At 47.7% G+C, this 26,197-nt stretch overlaps 1 protein-coding gene across 1 annotated transcript in view; it reads left to right on the forward strand.

Moving 5' to 3' along the window:
• LOC107189122 (homeobox protein aristaless-like) overlaps positions 1 to 26,197 on the forward strand; it is a 68,577-nt gene that overhangs the window by 31,151 nt on the left and 11,229 nt on the right. The window contains exon 2 of the mRNA XM_015577596.1: positions 23,654 to 24,017. Within this exon, the coding sequence (XP_015433082.1) occupies positions 23,654 to 24,017 (364 nt within the window). The remainder of the gene's footprint in view (positions 1 to 23,653; positions 24,018 to 26,197) is intronic.

Genomic DNA, 26,197 nt, shown 5'->3' on the forward strand with positions numbered 1-26,197 from the left:
CTTTATTACGTCGCGTCTGCTATTAAAATACCTTTCGCCTTTATGGCGCGATAACTTACCGAACCGAAGAATCTCCCTCTTGTAATCCGGGGGGCTGCTCATTCGTTTGCTGATAATTGGACGTCGCGCCGAGCAACGAAATTAAAATCGATCGAATGCGAAGCGTTCGCGATAAATTTCGCCCCGTGAACGTAAACATTCTCGAATGTATTTTATCTGGACGATATTAGGCGTGTACCTGTCGACACGGAGCCACATAGCGATTCAACTCCATATCTCGCGGAGACATTTGCCACTTGGACCAATTGGACCGAGCAATTTTCCTTTTGTATCTGATGCAAATCGAAATACTGTTATTCCTTTGCCGTCGGAAACGATACTTCTTTTCGTGGCAGAGCTCTTTTTTTTTTCTCTCGAACATTAATCGTTGTTTAGTCATCTTGTAGTTTCGACGAATAAAGGAAAACGGTCGACAGCTTCGCGCGAGAGCAACTCGTCGTTATCACGATCTTGCGACAATCGAGATGAAACGATACGAAACTATGAGCACGTAGTTGCATGTCGATAAGCGATCTTAACTGGAACTCGATCGGATAAGGTTGTTACAATATCACCCAACACCAATTACGTTGTCTGTGTCTAGCAGAGAATATATCTATTTATTTTCTCCTTGGTTATCGAACTCTGCCAAATGTTAGAAGATTCACCACCTGGAGATTCGAATCAGAGATTAACGCAGGATTTCGAGTTATACTGTTGCTACAACCGGTTACGAGATATTTCTTGGTAGGCGATGCGCGTTAGACACGATATTAACATTGCAAATAAGACCCCCCTCGACACGTCGAAATAAGGATGCGGCAACGCGCGCGGTACACAAGGACAAGGGAATAATTGAGCTGCGGTTTTTTCGCGAGATCGACTCGCCCTTCGGTGGGATTATGAGTAATGCGTTCTTTGGCACGTTCGCCGACAGTGGTTCTCGTTCGCCTTGTCCCACTCGAGCCTCGGCCACAGTCGCCGCCGTCCTTCTCTACCCTTGTCCTTTTGGGAAGCTGATAGAGACCAGCTTTCTCGGCTCGGTCGTCCCATTAGCGTAATGGCTCTCGCTGTGTATAGTCTTCGCATTTAACCCACCGAATTCTCGTTCATCTTTACTCGGGGCATAATTTCTTTCCCGCTTCGCTCCTTAAACGTTCCTGCAAAATTTCATTCGCCTCTTTGTCCCTCCACTCTCGTTCTTTCGTGTCTCCCGTGTGCCTTTTTGTATTTTTTCGATCGACACCTTTCTCTTTTTCTTTCGTTCCATCCCTTGTTTCCATTTAACGTCACTCATTTACGGTAAATTTCTTCCCGGTCGAAGATTACGTCTGCACACACCACTCGCATCCCCTATCATCGAAGCCCCTGTACGATCGAACCACGGATTAATTTTGTAGCTAAGCAACTTCTACGACAGACTGTACACACCCAGTATACTAAAGTATAAGTTCCGATAGCGAGGGCAGGTTTTAATAAGAGAAGGATTGAGAGCTCCTCGTCGTACCTGCACTACCACGAACCGGTGGGCTCTTTCCCGGTCGCGGGACGACCAGATAGCAACAATAAATAACTTGTCCCTGCGCTGGCTAAAAGCATCCTCTACCGATCCCGCTGGTGGCCACCACCTCCACCGGCCCCAGACTCTGGTCCGGCGAATGCTTATCCGATACTTGTCCCTCCGCGTTTACCGCGCTATCATTTTTGCATCGTGCCTATTCTCATCCCGCGTTCAAAGGGACGTCGAACGACTGATTGCGAGTGAACCACCACAATCGACAAATGAATCGCGAAATCAACAAAAATATAAACTACTCGTTGAGAGGGTGCAGCGTAAGTTCCTTCGGTTCGCTGCATACAAGCTTGGTCAAAGTATGCATGTTACCGGCCACGATTACAAACCAATTATGTCCCGGTTGAATCTGCGATCTTTCGAATCTAGAAGAACTATCTCAGCATCGATACCTTTGTACACTAATGGGGACTCATCCTCGTTTATCTGTTTCATCTGTATTAATAAAGATGATATTAAATAACAATCACAACGACGCTTGGTCCAAGGAAAACGGAAAAAGTACTCTTAATCTCATCGTCCCTCGAGGACACGTTCAATCCACGATTGTACACCGGCGTGTGAGGGTAATTAAAGAGATTTGCAACGGGTGTTTTTGCGAACCGCAAATCACCGTGCACGTCGTGAGAGTCACGGTAGGCTCGAGCTTTCTCGGCAACGACGACGAACGACGCTGAGGCTCCCGTGTCTCTCCACGCATTCGACTCTCCGAACAGTTGCTTCTGTGTGCACGATCGAAATTTCGAAATCGCGGATATCGTAGATTAAATTAACAGGAAACGATTGCCGACCAGTGGTCACTGTTGATAACGCGTTCGTGGCTCGAAATAGTTTTTCCCCCCTATTAATTACCTGGAATCCAGCCAGGTAATTGTATACGTAATTTTTACGTCGAGACCCCGTGATTCGATAACCTCGTCGCGATAACTGCTCGCCTAGCTTTGTGCCAGCTTCGATCCAGTCGTAAATACATACACTTATCAGCAAACTCAGGTTCCACTAGGGGAAAAAGTGACGTAGGGGAAGGACCTTCTGCTATCTGATTTCGGGAATTAACATTCAATTTAACGTTTATTTCAGTACTTGGAATTAATTTATGAAAATTGAGGAGGCCCTTCCCCTATGTCACTCTTTTCCCATTGGAAGCCAAGTTTGCCTATAAGTGTACATTTATTTACAGTACACTGTCGACTCGTCTGAATTCTGTCGAAAACACCGGAGAAAGCGAGGCGAGTCCGCTGGGCACGGCATTTTTATTTGTTCTCGTCGATAATGTCAGTGGTCGGTCGCTAATCGAGTTCGATGTATAATGCACACATAGACGGATAAAAGCACCACCAGAAAATAATTCGCATTAATCCGTCGACGATAATAATTATTGTGCCTCGGTGGTGGCAATTATCGGTGACGATAACACACCGTCGCGTTGCGCGCTTGTAATCATATCCTGCGACGCGGACGTTGCGCGAATCCGTGGAATGAATTCAACGCCGAACGATAGTTATTAACCCGGGGGGGGGGGGGGGGGGGGGGGGGGGAAGAGGGGAGTTTTATGATCGAGGAAATATTAGATTTCCAATGGAAACCGCGGTTCGGTCGCGTTGCGGCGATCGCAATGATTTAGAGAAAAAAAAAAAACGACAGGGAAAAACTGTTACACAGAGAGACGTTTGCGATAGAAGCGGATAGTAGCAGAAATAAAGCAAGTGAAGCGGAACACGGGGAAGGGGGGTGGGGGAATGAAACATTAACGGGGGTTGTAAAAAAGTTTACAGCCTCGGCGACCGCCCTATTATTTAAGGGGATGATTCCTCCGGTTTCCACTTTACTGGAGGGGTCTTTGTTCGTTTAGAGCTTTCTCGCGTTCTCCTCTCTTCCTCCCCTTGCCTCTTTCTCACTCTCTCTTTCTTTCTCTGTTTTCCTCTCTTTCCCACTCGGCGTTGGAACGAAACGCGCGCCTTCGACATAACTATAGGCTATCGATAACTGCCACTTACCCGACTGCGTCACTTCCGGTTTCCAAACCGACCACTACCGTTTACGAGTTTACAGTCGAGCAATCCCGGTCGCTTGCTCGAGGCCCCCTCTCTTTCCCCCGGCCCTAGAGTGGCCCGGCCGCCGATAGCAGGGATAGTTTGACTCAAGAAACCGTGTTTTTTTTTTTTTTCGAAATTGATCATCGACCATCGTGGATCGCGAGCCAGCAATTTGACACACGTCGAGCCGTCTTTGTCCCGATGTTCGCGCTTGTTGTCCAAGGTAAATACAATATACTAACCATTCTTCTACTTAATTCCTAACATAATCCTACCCTGTAATTAAAACAACAAATATATAAAAATAAAATTAATGTTTCGCGCAAGTCGAAGACCGATTTCGCTTTCCACCGGGTAACATTTCGCAGGGAACGTTCTCTGATTAGTTTTGCACGAAAAAACCAAGTTTACGCGTGAAAGACAATGTTTTTTTTCTTTCGCCCCCCCCCCTCCACCGCCCGATTCCATTTTCAACGGCGAAGAAGTTTCAATGACCGACATAGAACAACCGTTTTCCTTTCCCCGTAACAATTATAACACGTAATTCGCGCACGCTCGACTCGGTAAATTTAATAAGTTTATGCTCTAATTAACGCGCGGTGCTGCGCCACGCTGCGTTGTGTGACGTGACTCGCCGTTCGCAAAAGTCCACGACGATTTTATGCGTTGCGCCAACAGCGGATAATAATTCGGTAGAAAAACCAAGCGAGAGTAAATAATTCACGCCACTATAAAGCTGTTCTCCGTGCTCCACCGAGCACAGTTTTTCTCCCCCGTCGCCGTCCACCCGGCCAGCGACCGCAACGCTTATTGTTGCCACGGTTGTATCACGACAACCTCGATAGCGTTAACAGGAACTCATTATCCAGTGCATCTTCGTGAATCGCGAAACGTTGGCCTCTTGGTTACACTGAGTTGGCCACATGTAGTTGTAGACAAATAAAGGAACACACGGTGGACCTCGAAAACCGATCTTCTTTACTGGCCGGCCAGTGTCGAAACGTAGATTAGAGTTGGGCAAAAAGAAATCTAATTACAAAATTTAAATTGCAATTATAATGTAATTCCAATGTAATTGCGGGACAATTACATTGTAAATTGTGATTTGGATTTTGTAATTAGTAGACTGCGGATTTTTATGCAAATATAAATATTTGGGAGTTAGTTTACAACAACTGGAGTCAAACTAGGATCTGTTTACTTTATTTACTGTTCCACCACGTACCAAAGAACATAAAAATTTGTTTCTATAACAGTTATTTTTTAGGTTTTATATCAGTTCTGAATATATTCTATTCAGAACTGATTATAGAACCTAAACAATACTGATATGGGAGTTGATATGGGAACTGTAACTGAAACTTATATAGCATGAAATTTAGATTCTTCGTAACAGTTATTCAGAACAAAGGTTCTTCATAACTCCTTCAATCGGAACTTTTATATAAGAGTTTGAAACAGTTATTTTCGGAACCGTTTCAAGCCCTGTTATAAACCCATCGAATCTCAATGTATTTTTCGACAAGCGTCGAACAAACGCTCGTTCCCTCCCCTTCCATCGTGCCCCTTGATTCAATTTACCGCTGGCCCGGGACCGTCGTCGTAAATCGTTAGTCCGTCACTTATAATCGTGTGCAAATTTATTCGTACTGTCGCGTATTTTAGTTGCCGATAAGCAGTTCGATTTCGTGCAAAAGCACCCGTTCCCGTTCGTGGCGCTGCATCCACGGGCAGCTTCTTCTTAACGTACCACGATGTACCGGGTGTCTCGTAACTATCGAACCTGGAGGTCAAATAGAACATCGTTCAATGTACATTCCCGAACTACAGAAAACGTGAAAAACTGTTGTCATCGCAGTTGATTCAGGATTATATACGTCGGTTTCGTCGAGAGCGTCTTGGACGCGTTTGTGCTGTTACGTTTCGTTAAACCGTCGTCCAGCTGCGGAAAAAACCACGAGGACATGCGGGCTCTATCTTGGTTGCGCGTATATATATATATATGTATATATATATATACATAGATGTATTTGTTTACGCGTCAGTAAGCGTTACGCCAGCTCGATGGAATACTCAATTAGACGGTCGGCGTCTGTACCCCTATTCGAGGTAATTAATAGCGCGTCCCGTTTCTGAAAAATGCCCGCTTTCAGCTGGCGTCCGCGTGTCGCAGATCAGCAGTTATTAAAATAAATTATCGCCGATACCGTGTCAATCCTTTGGGCCAGACGAACCGAACGATCGTTGCGCTATTACGCGTGTACGGTGTACATGTGCAACCTACCTACTGGCCGGATAAAAGTGGCGGCCGACTAGCGGGAAACGATAAAAACAGGCAATATCCTTAAACAATAACCATAATCCGTGTCGGTTACGACACGTTTGTCTTTTATCGATTACTTTGCATAACTTTCAGCTCTATTCGACGAGCGTGTAACGCGCGCGAAGAACCGAGCGAAGCGACACGGTTTTAGTGCCGGGTCTATAGCGCGAGGATCGTTCCGATGCAAGCGAATGAAAAAGAATAGAGAAAACCCGTAAGCCGCTTCTCTTCGCGACAAATTGCTTTATGGCCATCGGCCGCGACGACCGCGCCACGCTATGCATTTCCATGTCGTAAAATGCGTGTTATTTAGGGCTTCAATTAATTTTAGCCGGTCGAACGGGTTCGCTGCTCGTAGCGCCGCGATCCTCGGCTTCGTCGTCCGCTGGAATCTCCATCAGTTCCCGTTGAATTTCGGTTTCTCCGATAACGTCGTCGAACCGTCCACATGTATTCGTCGAGAGAACACCAGAGGGACTTCACCGAAAGCAAAACAATACGCTGTATAATTAACTTGGATTCGACGGAATTTTAAGTCGATCGCGAATCCGAATTGAAAGCTGGCAATTATATGTATATTCGGTGGATATCGAGGGCATTAAATAAATTTAGATAAGCTCGTCGTTGAGCTGGTGAACGGTGTAGAACGAGGAGTAAGAGGGGGTGAAGGGAGGGGATGCAAAAATCGCTGACCGAAATCACGAAACTCGGTCGTAAGAAGATGCGAAATGGTAGAGACAGCTGATACACATGGGATAGGCAGGGGAACAGTGTAGGGCAGAGAGCAGGGCGCATCGGCTTGGACCAGGGGTTGTCATTAACTGGGAGCTCACTCGAGAGATAACCACTACCTGCCACCATACCGGGGCTCATTTTCCTCGCTATCCCCCTACCCTCGCCACGCTTGCAACTCGCCTCGGCTCATTACAAAAAGCACGTGAGCTCGCTGCTGGCTATTTATTTCCGAATGGTGCATATCACTTTTCGTAATGGGGCCCCGCGAAATTAAAAGTATGCCCTACGGCACCGAATCGTGCACGCATACCGTTGCATATCGTACGAGCACGCCCCGCCACGGACCGATGATACGCGCGCGCGTTCATCTTCGCTTTTGTCTCTCTCTACCTCTCCTTCCCTCCCCCCCCTTTTTTTTTTCTTCTTTCTGTAGTCACTCCACCTTAACCGTTTCGTTCATCTTTCTGAATGAGCTCTCCACGGACCTGTTCAATTTTCATCGAATACTACATGCGTCCGAACAACAGCGATCGGAATCGGATCGACGGATATCGGTCTTGTAATTTTTGCAATCTGGCTTGGTCCACATTCACGGTCATAATATTTTTAATAATCAAGGTAAACTTTATCTATCCGTATAAATAAAGCGTAGACTTTTTTATTTCATGAAAACCAAAAACTGTTAATTTCAACCAGAGTTGGGCACAATTTTATTCGTGAAAAACAGCAGTATCTAGGATCGTCATGCTGATCTTTAAACAGTTAATGAAATGAAATAATTGTTTGCCAAGTGTCTATTCATTCGAGAAGAAGTATTATGTTATAGTAAAAATTGAAATTTTCACGGTTATTCTATTAAAAATGGCGATGTACTTTATTCGTTATTCGAAATTTTTTATTTAGATAACAAACTTGCCCATTCAATTAACGAGATTTAAATAAACGTGCCTATCTATACGAAAGGCAGCAGTGGTTTCGCACAGACGTTCTCCACAAGGTGAAACAAAGTCAGATTTGGATTCGTGCGTCCAGTTGCAATGGCGCCGGCCTGTTTACAACTCCCTAAATCGTTCGGACGTTTCACGAATTGTAAATTCGTTTCTCGAGGCTCGATTATATCCAGCCAATTATGAGTCAGTGTAGCGACTGGTCGGAAGAAGGTCAGGGTTCATCGCACAGCTTCCTTCACGGACAGCTGCGCTTCCCCCCATTAACAAACGTTCGTGTACCAACGCGTTCGACTCGTTTTTTCTTTTCTTTTCTTTCTTCTTCTCTTCCCCGGTGCTCCTAGCCCGAGGAATGCAGCGATGCATAAGACGGCGCGCGGGGGGATATGTGCGTAGGACGATGACGAGCGAAGGAAATGGAATTTTCGTGGCTAATTGAGTTTAAACATGCGAGAGAACCTTCCTCGAGTCGTGTACAGGTGTTTCCAGCGGTTAATGCGACCTGGGAACGCCTCTTCGAGAAAACAGCCGGGCCGCCGATTGCTCCGCCGTCGGTCGACCGTATATTAATAATCGACTGGGCTGTCACCGATCGCCGATTGATACACCATTCATTCTGCTGAACGTCGAACGTGAAAAATTAAACAAATACATTGTCCTGCTGTCTCCGTCTCTTTACCATACTCGTTACGCGATGTATCGGTGTAAACGCGCCGCGTGACGCTTTCATCCGGCGTGCGCGACGTGTTAATGTTTGTAATTTTCTTCGCGAACGTATGGTAATTTTTATTAGCTTTGCAACAGTGTATTCAATGACATTGAATCGTCGCATGGAAATCGACGGCTGTAAAAACCGTGTCGCGATTGGTAGCGCTCTCGGGGATCGAGCGTGCACAAGAGGAGAGCTTCGACATTATCATTTCTAACGTTGGATGTATGGAAATGCGTAAATCGTTAGGCGAACCGATGAAAAACAAGACACGCCGCCGGGAGGGGGGTGTACGTACCTACTCTAAGCGCGAGGCCGAGAGCCAATTCACACGTGCCAGTTTCCCGCGTGGCGGGAACGCGATCCTGAGCTCGAGCGACCATCGCGAGCCACGATCATAAACATATTAATTTACGAAGCGCCGGTAAGATGAACGCACGGTAACCACGATGCACGCATAATTCGCAATTACTGGAGGGATGGAGTGCGAAAAATATGCCGCGTTCGCTACACAAGATAATAACTCGGCGTAATTGCGATGTAATGAGACGCGATATCGCCGCTTCATCCATTTACGAGGCGAAGCGGTTCCCTCTTATCGCTTCCGCGTGCATTCCCCGCTCCGAGGGTCGATCGAGCCACTCGGCAAAAAGGATTTGAAAGACCTTTTTATCTAAGCTTTCCTTGCCGGACGTTTGTCCACCGAACTTGGCGTGTGTAAAGCTGCGTCTCGCTCGAGAAAACCGAACATATGGGGATATGTCATCAGGTGGTGTCAACAGGCCGTGTGGGATAATGGGGACGCAGCTTATCGAACGAATCGAAAACACGAGGATTTTCTTCGAGATGGTGGAGGTAGATACAGACACCTCTCGATTATTGTCCCGAACTCGGGTCCTTATCAGGAGCTTTGGCAACAGCAGCGGAGAAGCAACAAAGTGTGCGGTTGACAGGTTCCACGGACTGCCCCCCAGTGGTGGGGATAACGCCTGGACAATAATCGTGTAGCCCAAGCCAGACGATAATCCAGAGGAGTCTGTACATGGCGTCGAATATTTACCTCTTCCATCGTTTCCCGGAAAATCGTCGAGAGATCGGTACGGAGCCGGGTAAAACACGATTGAAGGTGAATCGCGAGTTTCGTCGGGCATGCGAGCACCGTTCGAATGGACGTCTTCATCAAGCAACTACCAATCAAGATCGGTGCTGCTGGACAAAAACCAGACGGGTCCATCTAAAGAAAGAAGCCAAGGAGAAGACGGAAAGCAGACGGAGAGAATGATAGAGGGTGGAGGGAAGGAGGAAGTGTGTTGTGTACTGGTAGAAGTCGAAGGAGTCGTGGCTGGAAAGCTCTTAATGGCACCAACGGTAATACCGACGACGAGGCGAACGGGACGAGCGTCCGGGGAACAATTACCGCAAAACGACAACGACGTTCGAAGTTGGGGATCGTCCGAGTGGAAATCGCAGCGTATACCGAACGGCCGCGAGCAAGAAATCGTAGCCGAAGCAGCAGCGTGTCATCGCCGATTGCGCGCGCCTCCCTCTTTAATTCATGAACCGAGCAACAGCTCCACGCTCGAACGCGATCCAGAGTCGAGCGATCAACCGATCGGCGAACCGATAATCTTCCGAGACTTTCTTGCGCCGTGCACGCGGTTGGGGAATCCGCTCGCCTCCACCGATCCTATAAGGTTCCGACACGAACGAAGAAACTTTAGTCGATTCCTCGAAGGTTGCCATGTTTAGGTCGAACACCTGTGCGGACTTTTATGGATGGTCTCTTCCCACTCGAGAAACGTTACGATCCCCCGATGAAACCGGCAAAGAAACCGATGCACCCCGAGTGTCGCCAGAAATGATGCATTAAGTGCCTCCGTCGATCGAAACTGCTCGCAAAAACCGGGCTTCGCTCCTCGATCTTGTTTCTTATCGAGCCTCGTACCTAAGGGTCGGGGTCAAGTTCGATTCGTTTCTTTTTCAATCGTTTTTTCCTTCTCATTCCAATGAAACCGTCGCGATCAGATCCACGGGCCGTGGGTCGCCGATTAAACGAGCCCAGAGTTCCTTCGAATATCCTGTTACTGTTACCAGTGCTGTGTAAACGAGCGAACGGCGTGACTCGACGTAATGCGCCCCGGTTTCTATGTGTACGTGTGTGTATATTATACGCCTTCGGGGGACGGTGTGCACCGATGCGTTCAACGGCAGAATGGAAGAATAATGTCGGGGACAAAGCGCTATTTGCGAGCGTAAACCAGCGATAAGTCGTAAAACACTGCGGTGGTTTCGTGCGCGACTATGTTGCGAAAGATAGGAGTCGAAGATACGGCTCGTGTAAGCCCGGTAATTCGGAAAATGACTCCGACGCAGGTTCTTCCCAAGCATCGTGCTAATTGAACTTGATTGTACGGAGGAGGCTTCCTACATCGAGATCCACTCCGGTCGGGAAAACGAGGGCATTGAAACGGTCATCAGAAATCGGAGACATTTTTCATGCGAATAGGCGACGGGGTAAATCGAAATGGGACCAAGGGGAAGCGCGAGACGTTATTCCGAGAGAGAAATTCGAATGAAAGAAAAAGGGGGCAAGAAGTCGGGCATTCGCGGCACGTTTCGATGACCGCTAGAAAACACAACCTCTCGATTCTCGTGGCTCCGTCCACTCGTTATGCTCTTTTCCCTTCCCTGGACAGCCCAGAGAATTCGTTGACCACCCATCGGTTGTTGGTTTCTGGATATCTCCCTCTCTCTGTGTCGATCGGAACGTTCTCTCAGGGATCACAGAGAATTGACTCGTCGCGCGCGGATTCTTTCGTAAAAAAAAAAAAAAAAAAAAAAAAGGACAGAACAGAAAGAGGACGGGAACGACGGCGGCTTTATGTTAAACGGATTAGACAGCGGAATGCGTTGCCCCGATGAATTGCTCCTCCTATACGCCTGGTGAACGGTCGTTCGTTCGCGTTCTGAGAACCCATGCCGGAATGCCAAGATACGGAGAACCGTGTACCGCGGGGCCGGATTAAAGCGTCTCCACGGGCTCTAATTGCTCGCGTGACCACGCTCGATCGGGTCTGATCGAAGCTGCCTATCGGCCAGGAAAAACACTCGGTAAATTATAATGCGGCAAAACGGTCTTAATGAGATGCAAAGCTCCGACGAGCGATAATCGCCTATACAGTGTATAACCGCGTCGATTGCTGGATCGATTAATTGATCGCGTGCAATCGTCGCATCCTACTACCTACATATTCCGATCGGTTCGTCGCGATCGGCGACCGACAGTAAATCACGGTCACACAGGATGAAGTCCCCACCTCTCCCAATTGGATCTCGGAACGGCGGCGGATCGATCGGGGTTAATTAGTCGGAGTGAGCGTTTTCGACGGGGACAGCCTCGTAGAATGTCTTGTTACGTTCGGCGCGTGGCTGCTCGGCGTGCGCCAATCTTAGATAACATCTAAAAGGTTCCCGATCCTAATTCGAAGCAGTAGGGGACCACCTTATTTGTATTTCATACCTACGGCGACATTCCACGTCACAGATAACATCCGATGATCCCCCGCCGCAGGACCACAGGATGTGGACCGGTAGGTAAGCTGTGTCCTTCGGCTCGAGGACCTTCCGGCACCCGCGCAAACTATACTCCGTTCCACGAGGGAAAATGCTTGTTTTATCCAGCTTATCCCCCCCCATGACCTTCCTTAAATTGACGGGATCTTCACGGGCTCTGCTGGGGGCAGTGTTGGGCAGAATTTTATTCGAATAATACACGGCGAAAAGCAACAGTATCTAAGGGTGTCGTTCTGAGATTTAAACAGTGACTGAGATTAAATAATTGTTCGACAAATGTCGTTTCATTCATAAATTTATGAACGTTTAAAATCTCTTTAAACGTTTCCAAAACGTAGGTACAGGCAATGTTACTTTTACAGATTCGGGAAAGGTTCTGAGAATGTTGACACAGGACGTCCATAGGGCGTACCACTTTGTAAATAGGACCTTCCTAGGACATTTAAAGATCTTAACGAGGACCTAACGGGGACATATGGACCTTTTCGGGACATCCTCCAAGTGTACAGAACGTCCAGAACGTATGTCCATCGGACGTACATAGGACATTTTTGTGCTATTAGGGAAGAAGTATTATTTTATTATAAAATTAACATTCTTTCGAGTAACGGAAACAATGTCCCCACCCCCTTGGAAGGAATTCGACCGAGAAGGATTAGAATCGCGAAACGAGCCCTGTAACGTGCTTTCAGCTGGCCACGACTAGCCTTTTGTTCGGGGGAGACAAACGATAAAATGATTCGATCCCCCCCCTCCAGGGGGGTTTCGGCAAATTCGAAGTACGCGGGGACGATCGTTGAATTCCAAGCTCCAACGGTGGTCGGTACGAAAAAAAGACTCGAGGCGGCGTTTTGACCGCCACTGTGTCGAAGGACGCGCACATATCTGTGGCCGAGAGTGGTCCTGAGGACTCGGATTAATCGGGGACAAGGCAAGCACATTACCGCGGCTCCAGATAGCAGTAGGATAGCGCCACGAAAACCACCGTGAAACTCCGAGAACCCGACACCCGGGTTCGTTGAAAGCCCGTGGCGGAGAACGGGGGCCTATCCTTCGGAACGGCAACGGCGGCGATTGGGAGAAACAGAGACGGTGGTGAGGAAGGGGAAGGAAAGAGTCTGAGAGAGAGAGAGAGAGAGAGAGAGAGAGAGAGAGAAAAGGCAGAAAGAGAAAGAGAGACTAAATTGGTCTCCGGGCCTCCACCGAATCTGTGACGGGTTAATCCTCCCAGGTTCCACGAAGCAGGAGAGAAGAAGTTGCCCGCGGGAGAAGATTAAAGAAAAGGAACTGCGGCCGAGAGATGGAATTGGAATCGGAAACTTCTCCTGCCCCTGGGAATTTTTGCGACGTCCGGCCTCGTTTCTCCGGATCGCGCAGACTAGACCCGACAATCGGACCACCGTCGTGTTCCTCTTAAAAAAAATACTTTTCCGATAAGCAATTTGTCAACGAACCATCGCACGGAATCTTACATCGTAATTATCTCGAAACGACCGCGGCAATTTAAAAGATCGCATCTAAATACATGTCGCTCACTCGCACCATAGAAAGACACACGCGTTTGTATCGTGGATATCTCTTGGCCAGGTCTCTTTCTCTCTCTCTCTCTCTCTCTCTCTCTCTATCTATCTTGCTTTTACGAACACGACCGTAGAGGATATCCTGGCGGTTGTACACTTAACGACGATTCACGGCTACCCCGACTAATTATTCCCGCTGGCCCGCGCCTACCGCCACGGGACCCCTGTGTTCAACGCCCAAGGGTCACACGGGTTGTCGCCTCGATGCGCTCGGCAGGCTTTCGGAACGCGATTAAAAGGACGCATGTCGTCGCAAACGGTGACAACGACTGACCAGCATCGTGGATCCTTATCGAAATGACAATTGCGCTGTACGCCAGACTACGATTTTCTCATTTCTGACCAAGTTAACTAAACCCTCGCAAATTTTCACCTGTAATCAAATGACGTAAGAAAAAATTTCACTGTTTCCCGGACTAAGGCGACGAAGCACGTGGAAAGAATCGTGCGACACGAGGGGATCGGTTGAAAATTCGCGATCGTCCTCCCTTCGAATGGCAATGTTTACGACGAGACGAGGTGACGGGAAGCTGACGAAAGACTGGACGGTGTAAAGGGAACGGCGTTAAGAATGTCAAGGTGACGGCGACTCGAAAATTGCCCGCGCGAAACTATACACACGCACATATACATTCGAGGTGTCCGGGTTCGCTAGCGCGCATACAAGTCGGTGCACTAATGCGCTTTAATTGCGACCCTCTGCGCCGTGCGCGTTGCTGTGACTCCTTCACTTCCACCGGTTTGTTGGCGCGCGTAAATACAGGGAAAGGTGCGCTTACGGTAAGTTACCTACACGGGCAGACGGGAGCGAAACTTGGCCGTGCGCGATTGTGACATCGGGTTAAGATAAACGTAGTTACGGAAATTGAATAATAATTGCAGGCCTCCGTCGCCCTGCGCTTGTCTTCGTCGGTACTGTGCTTGGCGTTCGCGCGGGCACAGTTCAAGGGAAAAGAGCCTAATAACCTCTTCCAGCGTATCCGTCGATCGCCTTAATTAGAATTCCGTTGGGACGGCGAAAACAATGGGTTACGCGAGTCGTCGTCGGTAGGTCGTGGAGAAAAAGGTTTCCTCCGAGTGTCTCTCGACACTGTTCATTTCGTCCGTCGTAACGGTGTGGTTCGCTTTCTCACAATTTCTCGCGAGTAAATCGACGGTGAATTACGACGAGTACGTTAGGTGCCCGCAGGATGTAGGTTTTTGACCCTAATGGATACTCTTCGGAAGATCTGATGTGCGGAGAGCCAAGAATCAGTTTGCGATGGGCAAACTCATTATTTAGATAAAAAGTTTGGTATAACTAATAAAATATGAAAACCAAGAACTCTACCAAGAACACACCGTCTGTACAGAGCTTGTGCACCGATCCCTAATTCGTTGGCGTCTCCGATACACAATACTCGGGCGTTTCTTGCGGGCATGATCGATGACTAGATAAAGTATCGGCGGAGGTAGAGAGTAATCGGCCCTTAACCGTCGCAACATAAATCAAACGACTTCATCCCACGGTGAAAAGAAACGGTCGCTCGCGATGTATACGACATAACGATGCGTAAGTGGATTTGGAAAACCGGTAGAAAACCTGATTACAGCTGTCTCGCTTCACTCTTCGCTTTCCGCGCACGCAACTGATCGGCCGGAGAGAGCGCCCGGGAACGGTTTAATGAAGTGGCTCCGTGGTTGTTCGATAATTTATGGGCTCGTATTAATTACGGAAATATCGGGTACGAAAGTGGATTGATTTTAGCCGGACGATCGAGAAGTATCATAATATTGGTAAATGGAAATCGAGGAATGGGCGAGGGAGCGAACCAACCGGCTGCCCCGGCTCGGAAACGACGTCGCGTCGTCGTGGTCGTCGATGGTTGCTCGTCAGTTATAAAGTTTTCAATTTCTTTTTCGCGGGAGCACTCTATTCACGCTGTGTTTGAGAGAGAAAGAGAGAGAAAGAGAGACGGAGAGTTAATGGGCAAGATTGGTCCGCGAGTAGAGGCGGCATCATCGAACGGTTACAAGGTGAAATTTGCCCGGGCCGCTTCCAAAAAGCTGCCTCATTTCTTGATTACACCGTCGGTATACGGTTCGACAATTATGCAAAACAGCGATCCTTTTATTCGCGCCCCTTGTGCACCGTCCCGCAACGCTGTTATTATTCTCTCGCCGGGAGAACAAAAAACCAAGCGACGAATAATGTACTTCCGCCACGGAGCTATATAATAATTTCTCGTCGCCTGACGTCGGGACCGGCTCGAAACGTGGCAACAAACGAGAGCGCCATCGTCGAATAGCTACATTATACACGATATATTTTTCAAGCGTTCCCATTTACCGGTTAATGCGCTGCTGCACGTTGTCGATGGATCGCTCGCTGGCACAGTCGATCCACCGACTACCACCGTCGCCGTGGTTCATCCACAGGGTATTTCAGGAGGAGTGGTAAATATTTTAGAAGATCGTAGTATGGATCATTTCTAGTAAAACAGTTCATATAAACAAAATATTCAATTTTCAATGGGTGTCGAGATTCAACCGTTTGAATGTTACCCATGAAAAACGATGCAAAAGGTTATTGGAAAAACAAATAATTTATTAGTTGCATTTATTGAATATTTAAACGATACAAAACACTTCACTCTCCCGTCACCCACATGATGTCCTCATAAAAAAAAAACGCCAAGACGACCTCGGAAGAACTACACCAATTACATATACCGGAGGAAGTTTAAAAAGTATATAGAAATCAGTGGTGGGATTTTGAACAATTATGTGTCATTTGAGTATTCAATAAATGCAAAGTCACATTCAAACAGTTATATTTCCACATACTTTGAAAATTGGACATTTCTACCACCTCCTGAAATATTCACTATTTTTCCTGATACACCCTGTATATATGTATCACGGACCGCTATAATTCTCCGGACGTTGAAAAACCGGACGACGGCGACGCGCTTCCGGCGCAGAAAATGTCGCCGGGCGTCGCGGCTGTTCGCAGCCGCAGTCTCAGCCGCGGGAACGTTCGACGATTCTTTTTCGTTGCGCAATCCACCGCGACCAACGATGGCGGCTAATGCGATTAAAAAGGCATTACGATTACCATCAATTATTAACAATTACAAGAACGACAAAAAACGTAATTACCTGCCATTAATCAACGAGCCCCCGAGCCCGCTTCTTCGCGACCTCCTCTCCGCCATTGTAAGTACCCGCGCGCAGTCCGTCTCCTTTCCGGCATACCTTCCACCGCCCCGCACAATTACCTTCATTTCCGTATACCGCGAAATGTTTACTTTGTAGCGGGTAACACGGGAAACACAATGAACAAAGGACCAAGGAGAGATCATCCGTACGGATAATCGCCGCTGCGGCGTTCCTTGAAGTATCGTTAGTTCGATCAAAGCTATCTTAAATCTAAAATATTTATATCTAATAATTATCTAATAATCTATTAATATCGAAATTGCTGTTTAGAATTTCGTTGGGGGATCTTCGACTCGAGATCGCGATGTTTACCGTAAACGTCTAATGGTATACACTCTTGTCACGAGGATACAACGATCGGTTGAGTAATAAGCAAACTCGCCGAGCGTTAGTCCAACACGATTATTGAAATCTATCGTCGTGGTTGTGACTAATTATCGGTTTCCATTAGGATCTTTTCAATGCCTCGTGCAATTTTCCACGCGCTACGGTTCGTCTGTGGATACGTCGAGGAGCCGCGGCAACGATGCAATTTAGTAATTAATGGTGACATTGTGGATAATTAACTGCCGTGGATAATTGTAATTGTACTCAAGTCATGTCTGTCGGCCGCGACTACGCGCGTCAAGGAAGAGAGAAAAAACGTACGAGTCTGGTGTTGCGCGTTCCTACGGTCGCATGCCTGGCCAGTATCCTTCGTCTTCCATCGTTGTCGTCGTTATCGTTGACCAACGATTTCACCGATTTCTCATTGCTGTGTATATATACATGTGTATATATAGTGGTTTTCTAGTTAGGGAAGGAATGTAGATGGCCCTTGACTTAAAGTGGTTTTAGCATTTTGGACTTTATGATTACTAATTGTTTTAGATGATGCAGCTAGGTTATTTTTCTCGGTCGCTTGATCTATGAGTTTCTTACCGAGTAAGAAGCTTGGTCATCCGACTCAATCATCCGAAGGTAACGTACAGATGCTCACAGTCAGCGACCCAATTGCGGAAGTCTCGAATAAAGCACGAATAAAAATAATTTCTATGCTCTTAATAGATTGCCAGCATTACCAGCTGGCACAAAACACGCTTTTTTAAGTGGAAGAACGTGAAAAAACAATTTTCCGCTTGTAAGATTTACGCGAAACAGGTATCCGTTGATCGTACAAAACGGTTCGTTGAACCGCTTTACCTCGGGGAAAAGAAACGAGAAAAGCCCCGCGTCGACAATTTATGACGGGGACAACCGTGTGTTCCCCTGGATGTGTATTTAGATGTAGATTAAGCTGCGCGCAATTATCTACGTTAGAACGTCGATAAATTGCACATCGGTGGCCAAGCGTGATTTATCGTGCGTACCACGCGGGCTTTCAGGATCGGCTTAACGATCGTTCAGCGGATCGACGATCGACGAACGGTGAACACGGCTTACGTCGAATCGTCGACCTGGACTTGCGACCCTCGATCAACCGATCCGATAGCCACCGCGAACTTGCGATCGATCGACCGATCCGAACGTTTTTCTGACGCGACTCGTCACGTTCATCCGTTTTTTCTATACCTTTTTTTTTCTTCTCTTTTTTCTTTTCCTGATTCGAAAATCACTCTGGCGGTAGTCGTTCAACGTTAAAATATCGTACGCAATTTGTAATGAAACGAACCGCGGCGAGCATTTAATCGTCGATCGGACAAAAGTATCGCCCCCGGGCATTACTTAGATCCGACGATGCTTTACGAGAATCATTAACATCTTCCGCTTCGAGGCGCGATCGTAACAAATTCGCGCGCGGCAATGGCAAACCTATTTCTGCCTATCTGCCTACCTATCCTACCTACCGCGTACCGCCTGACACATGGCTTTTATTTACAGATCGAGAGGATAGCTTTTGCCGCGAGTAGAGGGTCCTTTTCATTTTCGAGTGATCGATGACCGACCGATTTCACTGACGTCGACAAATCACTTCGACGCTATCGCTTGATCGTTAATTGATTTTACGTACGCGAATCGTCGATCGAGAACCCGTCCTACGGATAATGAAACAATTTGCAAAATTACAGTCGCGTCAAAACGGAGATTTTCATTGGGTCTGGGTAGTACAACATTTTTTTTTTGTGCCAGACCGCGATCGGTATGGGTATACATGTGTATATTAATGAACGCGCGGTCCTAATAATAATTGGAATGGCATCGATCGTGTATGCGCAACGGCAGGATAATTTTTCCGCCCCTCCAGCGAGTGACGAACAGGTTCTTTGAGTCGGTAGAATCGTAGGAAAAACGACAAAACTCGCACTACTTTCCCCGAGGTAATTATCAAACGTCTAAGTTCTCGACGGTTTCGAGCGAATAACGTGGACGGTCGCGAACGCCCCGGTATAATACGTGATCCCGTTGATGATGGAAAGGTTCGGCTCGAACGAATCGCGTGTGCCCGCAAATTGAATCGTTTGTTTGATTCGTAAACCGAGCCGTGGTTTTATTGGGCGAACACACGTTAAGAATACATTGGCTGCATCAACGGAATACCGATCCGATCGATCGCGGCAACACACCCGTCCGTGGAGGCACCATTATGAAAAAACTAATTATCTTCGCCGATTTCCGTTTTATCGCTCGGGTATAATTATTATTAGTATCTTTTTCCTTCATCGCGGAAGAGGGAGCACCGCCGACGTGCAATCGCAAACAAGATTACCGTTCAAGGCGGTACGAGGCAAGCTTTGAGAGCGAGACAACGTGATTTCCGCAAACAGTAACAAAATCGATTTGTCCCGTCGAAGTCGAGTCGTTACGGATCGGCCCTCTTCGGGCGCCGTTACACCACCGGGAAATCATCGTACCTTTGAAGAATCGTCGGTGTGCACCTCCGATCTGTTTGTTAGGAATCGAAACGCGGTGAGATCCGTTGCGCAAACGAATTTTATCGTGTCGATGGGGGCCGCGCACTTCACATATGTGTATGTATACGTGAGTCCACGAGAATTCCGATCCATTAGCGCGTTAATTGAACGCTATTGCGCGTTGACAGTAAGTTTGTAATTAAGGATTACCGATTGGCGCCAAGCAACGGCCGTTTCGGTATTTCGATTCCGAATCGGCCCGTTATCGCTGCCCGAGACGCAATGAGCTTTTCTTGGAAAACTCGCCTCGTGCATTTAGACGTCGATTCGAGGCGTATCGAAACAAGAAAGATTCGTTGCCGGCAACTTAATTACTTCTTACGATCGGCTTAAAAGATAATTCCCACAGTACGTTACGTGGCTAATATAGTGGTAATATGTACTTACAGAAGCGGTTCTACGAGAAAGAGAGAGAGAGAGAGAGAGAGAGAGAGAGAGAGAGAGAGAGAGAGAGAGAGAGAGAGACCCCCTTTTCCTTACATCGCCTCGCCTCGTCTCGATACGGCTCAGCTCGCCTCGACCCATCATCTCGCTTTCACATCTTTCGATCTCTCTCTTTCTGTCTCTCCCTCCCTCTATCTACGGGTTTGTTCATTGTTGCAATTACCTATCGGGAAACCGGGACCAGGGGGATTATACGGGCCTAATTAATTCAGCCTGAGAAGTTAAACGCATGCGCGGGCGTAGCCTGCATCCGGAAGGTAAATATACGCGCGGTATTATCGTGAACGCTATCGCGCGTGAGCAGCCAACGGCTGAGAAAAGGGATTGCCGATAATTCGTAATTGCTTGTTATTATCGCGCCGAGAAATCGAACACGTCCGAGCGTCGCCGGTTCTTGTCACAGGATGCATTGATGCGTCTATTAGCGGGGAATTTGCAAGTATGATTCGATGTAAAAAGCGGTGGCCTGGCCACGGTGTGTAACGCCTCGTCGCGGTACAACGACGCGCGACGTCTCGATTCCCGTGGGTCGTATACAGGTAGGTACACAGGGTGTCCGAAAATAACTTCGACTCCCAGAAATGAGAAGTTCCTTAGGTGATTTGAAACAACTTTTTCCTTAGCGAAATTATTATCCGAGGCTTTGTTAACGAGATATTAACGAAAAATCCCGAACAATCATAGCTCGGCCGGCAGACTCGCACTCTGATTGAGTCAAAGTTATTTTCGGACACACTGTATACATTTATACCTACGCATCCTCGGGAATAACGATCCATTCGAATACTTTTCACCGTTCGCACGAATCCCCCATACGGCACCGCGACTGTTACTTTGAATTCTTTTTGATATCGCAATCGAGACGAATCGCGTGAAATATAAAGCCGCGCAGCAACGATTCGATCGTACGAACGAGCGAGCACAAGCGTTTCCCAGCAAACTCGGCACACGAAGAAAGTCATGGAAAATTCTCGAGACCTCGGCCACGCGAGATCGTCGTTCCAGCGGTATAGCGTACTCTGTACTCGCGTGTATACCATACGAACGGTGTGTTCGCCATTAGAACACGTCCGCAAGAAACGCAAGCGGCCTCAATGAGTCGGCTAATTAGTTTATTACGCCGTGCTAATTTGTATGCCCATAAATCGCGATCGTATGTACATGGAACGCGTAATGCACCGAGCTCGATATACATGCATACACGTGTGCGTCGACGGTTATTCGCGCGAGAAAAACACGTATTATACATACAGGCACATAGTAGCGTGCAAATATGACAGAAATGACTAGCAGATTTTGCTTAGAGCCGCTCTCTCGGAAATCACTCCATCCATACCGTCTAATCGACCGTGACGCATCTAATCGGGCATTCGCGATACCTACACTGTTAAGACCCTGGAACGACTCGGGGCAGGAAGGAGGGTAGAGGGGGGAAGAAATAAATTAACATCGTGAATTCTGTAGTAATACCAACGATGTATTAACGACGAGTCAATTAACGCGACTCAGCGGTTTCTACCGCGCTGTAGCCTCGATCAAGGATTGATTTCGATTTTCGAAAATCGGTAATCGATTCGGTAAAAGAAAACGCGTGCGGATGAAAATGGGAACGTTTCGATCGGCCCTCTGGAAAGATGCTCGAGGGCTGAAGTTCGAGGCGCAGCGTTTTACCCCGACGACGACCGGTTGGATCTACACGTCGGGGCCCACGAACAGTCGCTTCCTCCCGCCATGAAATTACAGTGTTTACGCGAATTAGATTTCGGTTTCGGTAATTTTCAGTTAATAACGAACCAAGCCGACCAACGAACGAACGAGCATTAAGTGCGGCTTCGAACCCATTAATGCTATTATAATGTAAAAGGCTACCTACGCGTTCCTCGGTCTCTCATTCTCTCGCTCGATCGTTCGTTCGCCATCTCTATCTTCGGCCGGCCGTAACACGAAACCCGCGTGTACGTTGCCGGCGCGTATTCGATGTTTAATGGCAAAAGCCAAGAAAAATGCGAGGTAAGGTTTGCCGGGCTTAGATCTCGCTTATCGTTCGCATTACCGTTCAGGCTACCTGCATTATAAACTCATTTCCGATAAATCGGTTCGACTAAAAACCGCCATATATATGTGTATACAAATAGGTGTGTATATCCGCTTAAACGGATTTCCAAACGCGATATCGAGTACTCGTACCGACCATCGAACACCGATCCCCTGGCGGCGAACCCTTTTCCTTACCCCCTTCACACGTTATTGAACCTCGGGCTGATCGTGTCACTCCGCACCACCGAGGATCGAATTTCGATAATGACGAATTAAGAGACAAACACGGTCTCGGGGGAATTTCATTAGGGGGACTTTGAAACCGGTTCGATGGCTAAAACACGTTTGCAAATTGCGGACGCGAATTATCAGTAGCAGCTTGTAAGCACGAGGTAGGGATTCCCTCTCGGCTGGTATGTCGGGGTATCGATCGCGCGTGAAAATGATTCTAGTCGTTACAAGCGAATCGAACGCTGTTACATGATCACTCACAGCATCGAACGTGCCGAAGTGTGGGCTTGTGGGGATCATTAATGCGGCAAGGTCGGTGAAAGGAATGATAGCTCTGTCCTCCGTCTCTCCGTGTCTCTGCGTCTTCGTCTACGCGTCATCGTGTGTTCCACGGTGTCTATATACATACACACATACATATATACACTCGTAGTCGATTCGAAAATACGCGGGATGATCTCTAGAGATGGTTACGACCTGGGATCAAAAGCGTTGTTATACGTATATTCGAAGCTACTTTCGAAACCGTTTTTATTAACCACGAATCGGTTGGTGTTGGTTCGACAAAGCAGGACACTCGAGCGTGTTCACGACGGAAACTAAACCGCGAGGATTTCCCCATCCATTCGGGGAATTTAATAGAATCGTTGATAACCGCTCGGTGGTCGGCGTTCGGTAGTTAACAATCGTCCGCGAGAATCAGTTTAAAATTGTTCGACTGTGCGGACAGCACGCTTTCAATTACGCTCGACCGCATTCGTGACTCTGTCGTTAATTAATTTCTCTGGCATTTCCAACCTGGAAACCCGATCGAGACGGATGATAATAATAACAGTAACACCATTCACCGCAAACGAAAAGAGGAATAATATAAAGATTTAATTAAAGTTTGTGGAAATAAGGTAAGCTTAAGCCTTTCGGTGCTATGACTTATGGACGTGTATACACGTTTTATGAACAGTAGAATATTCTGCGCACAGGCGACCCATTCGTCAAAAGTATTACCAGTGACTACAGAAATAATGATAAGACTACAGATGCCATTGTAATCGAGAGATCATTGATTTTGAGTGCCTGAAAACCCTAGAGTTAAATTAGGTCTCTATCACCACAGACGAGATTCTCGTCTGTGCTATCACATACATCCATATGTATCCTATATGTATGCTGTAGTTCGAATATGTTTCTCATACTTTTAGAAAAATTGCAAAAACAAACGATCAAGATCAGAAACGATACAAGGTAGACTGTCGTTCGACGCAAATAAGCTGAAATGCAACGGCTCTCATCGTCGTGTGGTAGCCTTTAAAATGAAGACGTCTTCGTGTTCGCAGATCATTCGGCGCGAGGAGGAGGCGTCGAGCCAGCTGTCCCGCAGACGAGTCCTGCGAGCAGCACGAGCAGCTCGAGCCAGGTGAATCAGCCGAGCCAGCCGCCTCGGCAACAATCGGTACCGCCGCCTACAACGACAACAACACCTCAGTCCGCGCAAATGGGAATCTCTACGGAAGAGGTGAGGCCCGAGGAGGAGAGCAACCACCCCAGAGCCGCGCCGACCAGCCCTGAAAGCGAAGCGGAGGTCGACGACTTTGCTCCGAAAAGGAAGCAACGCAGATATAGGACTACCTTTACCAGCTTCCAACTAGAGGAACTCGAGAAAGCTTTCTCGAGAACTCATTATCCCGACGTGTTCACCAGGTACGTAAACGACGTCGCTAGGGTATTTCCTCTCGCGACCCGTTCGTATGCGAATCAACTGATTCTCATCGACTCTTGTGATCGCGCGATGCCCTGTTAGTCGTAGACTCTATCGCTGATTCTGCTCGTAATTTTCAATCGAACCAGATGTTATTTAACAGGGCTAATCGAGCGGAATACATTATAACACTCAACGACGAGGTGCAACAGTTGTAATGTGTAAAAATCTACATAGTTTAGGCGCGTGGAATACTAAAACGAAGGTCACTGTTTCCTGGAACGGTCATCCTAAGGTAGGAACAGGCACTTAAACCGGTATGATTTTGATACCGGTATTATGCCACCAAAGCTATACCAAAACCGATATATTACCGAAAACCTAAATTAATATCGGTATTTTTTCGGTTTCTATAAGGTTAGGGGTTATATAGGGCGAAGGTTCAACCGAAAATACCGGTATTTCACGTTTCGGTAGAAATCCCTGACTAAGAATTTACAGTGTGCATCATTGGCGCGACTGATAGGCGCAGGTTCGTGTACCTCCCGCGGTTTCTAACCGCTAGAGGAGGTGTCCAGTCGCGTTTGTCAGGTTCCAGGCTTCCCGTGTAACGGGATCAAGATACAGGAGGAACTCGCAGAGCCGGCTATTAGCTCCTGCCGAGCCGAAATACATTTCGTGACCTAGGTGGCTCCCGTGCGCGGGCTTCTGCATCCACGGGAACCGTTTTCGAACGAGAACCACGTAACAACGACACACCACCGGCAATCCTTTCTCTCGGAAATTCAACTTTCGACGAATTCCATGATCCAAAACGGTTTACGATCGGATATACATGTACAGGTATAGGTGGGCAGTCCTTGGGCCAGCGGTCGTAAAACCGACCCCGGTTGTTTTCACTACACCCGTCGAGCTAACAAAAGATTCGACAGCCTATTGTTAACAAAATAACTGTTCCCATACGACATCGCCGTGGGGGCAACCGCGTGGCGTTTCGTAATACTCTCGCAAACTTGTTCACTGGTTCGAAGTTCCCTTCAGGACTGGGGCGTTTTTTTTTTTGTTTAAATAATAACCACGAATCAAGAGCGTTGTTGTGTCGCATCTATCGCGAGACGCACTGTGAGACCCGATACGGCTAGAATTATAGACAAACGTCGTGTAATAAAGACGAATGATCTACGGGACTGTCGGTGGAATCCAGGAAAAGATGGAAGATCTATCGATCGGCGAAACGGTACGTACCCTCCCATCGATCATCGGATTTTTCTACTGGACACGCCGTCGCGGACCCGTCGTTGTGGCGAATTCCGCGGCGCGTCGAAACGATGCTTTCACGTTATTAAGTTCCCCCAAGGTTCTTTGGATCCAGTTGCGCGCCACGGTAACGTGCCGGCGACGGGGTGTAGCGCAATCTATCTGGGTAGCTTTTTCTTTCATCTCCTTTTTCCCCCCGTTGCTTCTTTCGTGGCACGGAACACCCGGTAGGTAGGTAGGTAGGTAGGTAGGTAGGTAACTAATAGCGGTGTAATCGCTCGTAATAGGTCCGGTCCTGCGGCCACGGTATGGGTTCTCGTAATTAACGAACGTAGAGGGGAGAGGGGGAAGGATATGCAGAGGAGTAAAACCGAGTATGTGTATGTACCGTCGCGTACACCATTGACAGCGTCCGATTCAGGTCGCGTGATTCGATCTCGCTAAAAATTCACTCGAAACGTTCGAAACATGATGGAAATCTTCTGTACGTAGTGGACGACTATGTTCACGAGACATAGACGAACGAGGACAGTCGGAGTAAAAAATTTTTAAGGGCTATCTTGTTATGGTCGTGCCAGGCGACGGGGCCCTGGGTGTGGGTTCGGGTTATCGAGAAACTCAAAGTCCAGGCTCGCGTTTCGAGATAAAGCCTAATGTCCGTGGCATCTCATCGACGCGAAGTCGGTCGTTGGGCTTCTACGTCCCCACGGCTGTTCACTCTGACTTTCTTTGCCAGAGTAATCCAGCGAACAAACGTTAATTTTGCAATTTCCGAGCAGGGCCCCTCGAATAGATCGCGGTTCGATAAAGAAATCGATCGATTTTTCCGAGCAATCTCGCTGTAATCTACCGTTTCCTTATTGTGGATCATTTCCTTTCCACGGCCGGTGCAGCTCGCTCGCTCGCGATACCTTTTTGCCGTTTT

This window comes from Dufourea novaeangliae, unplaced genomic scaffold (assembly GCF_001272555.1).
Source record: "Dufourea novaeangliae isolate 0120121106 unplaced genomic scaffold, ASM127255v1 scaffold125, whole genome shotgun sequence".
NCBI lineage: Eukaryota > Metazoa > Arthropoda > Insecta > Hymenoptera > Halictidae > Dufourea > Dufourea novaeangliae.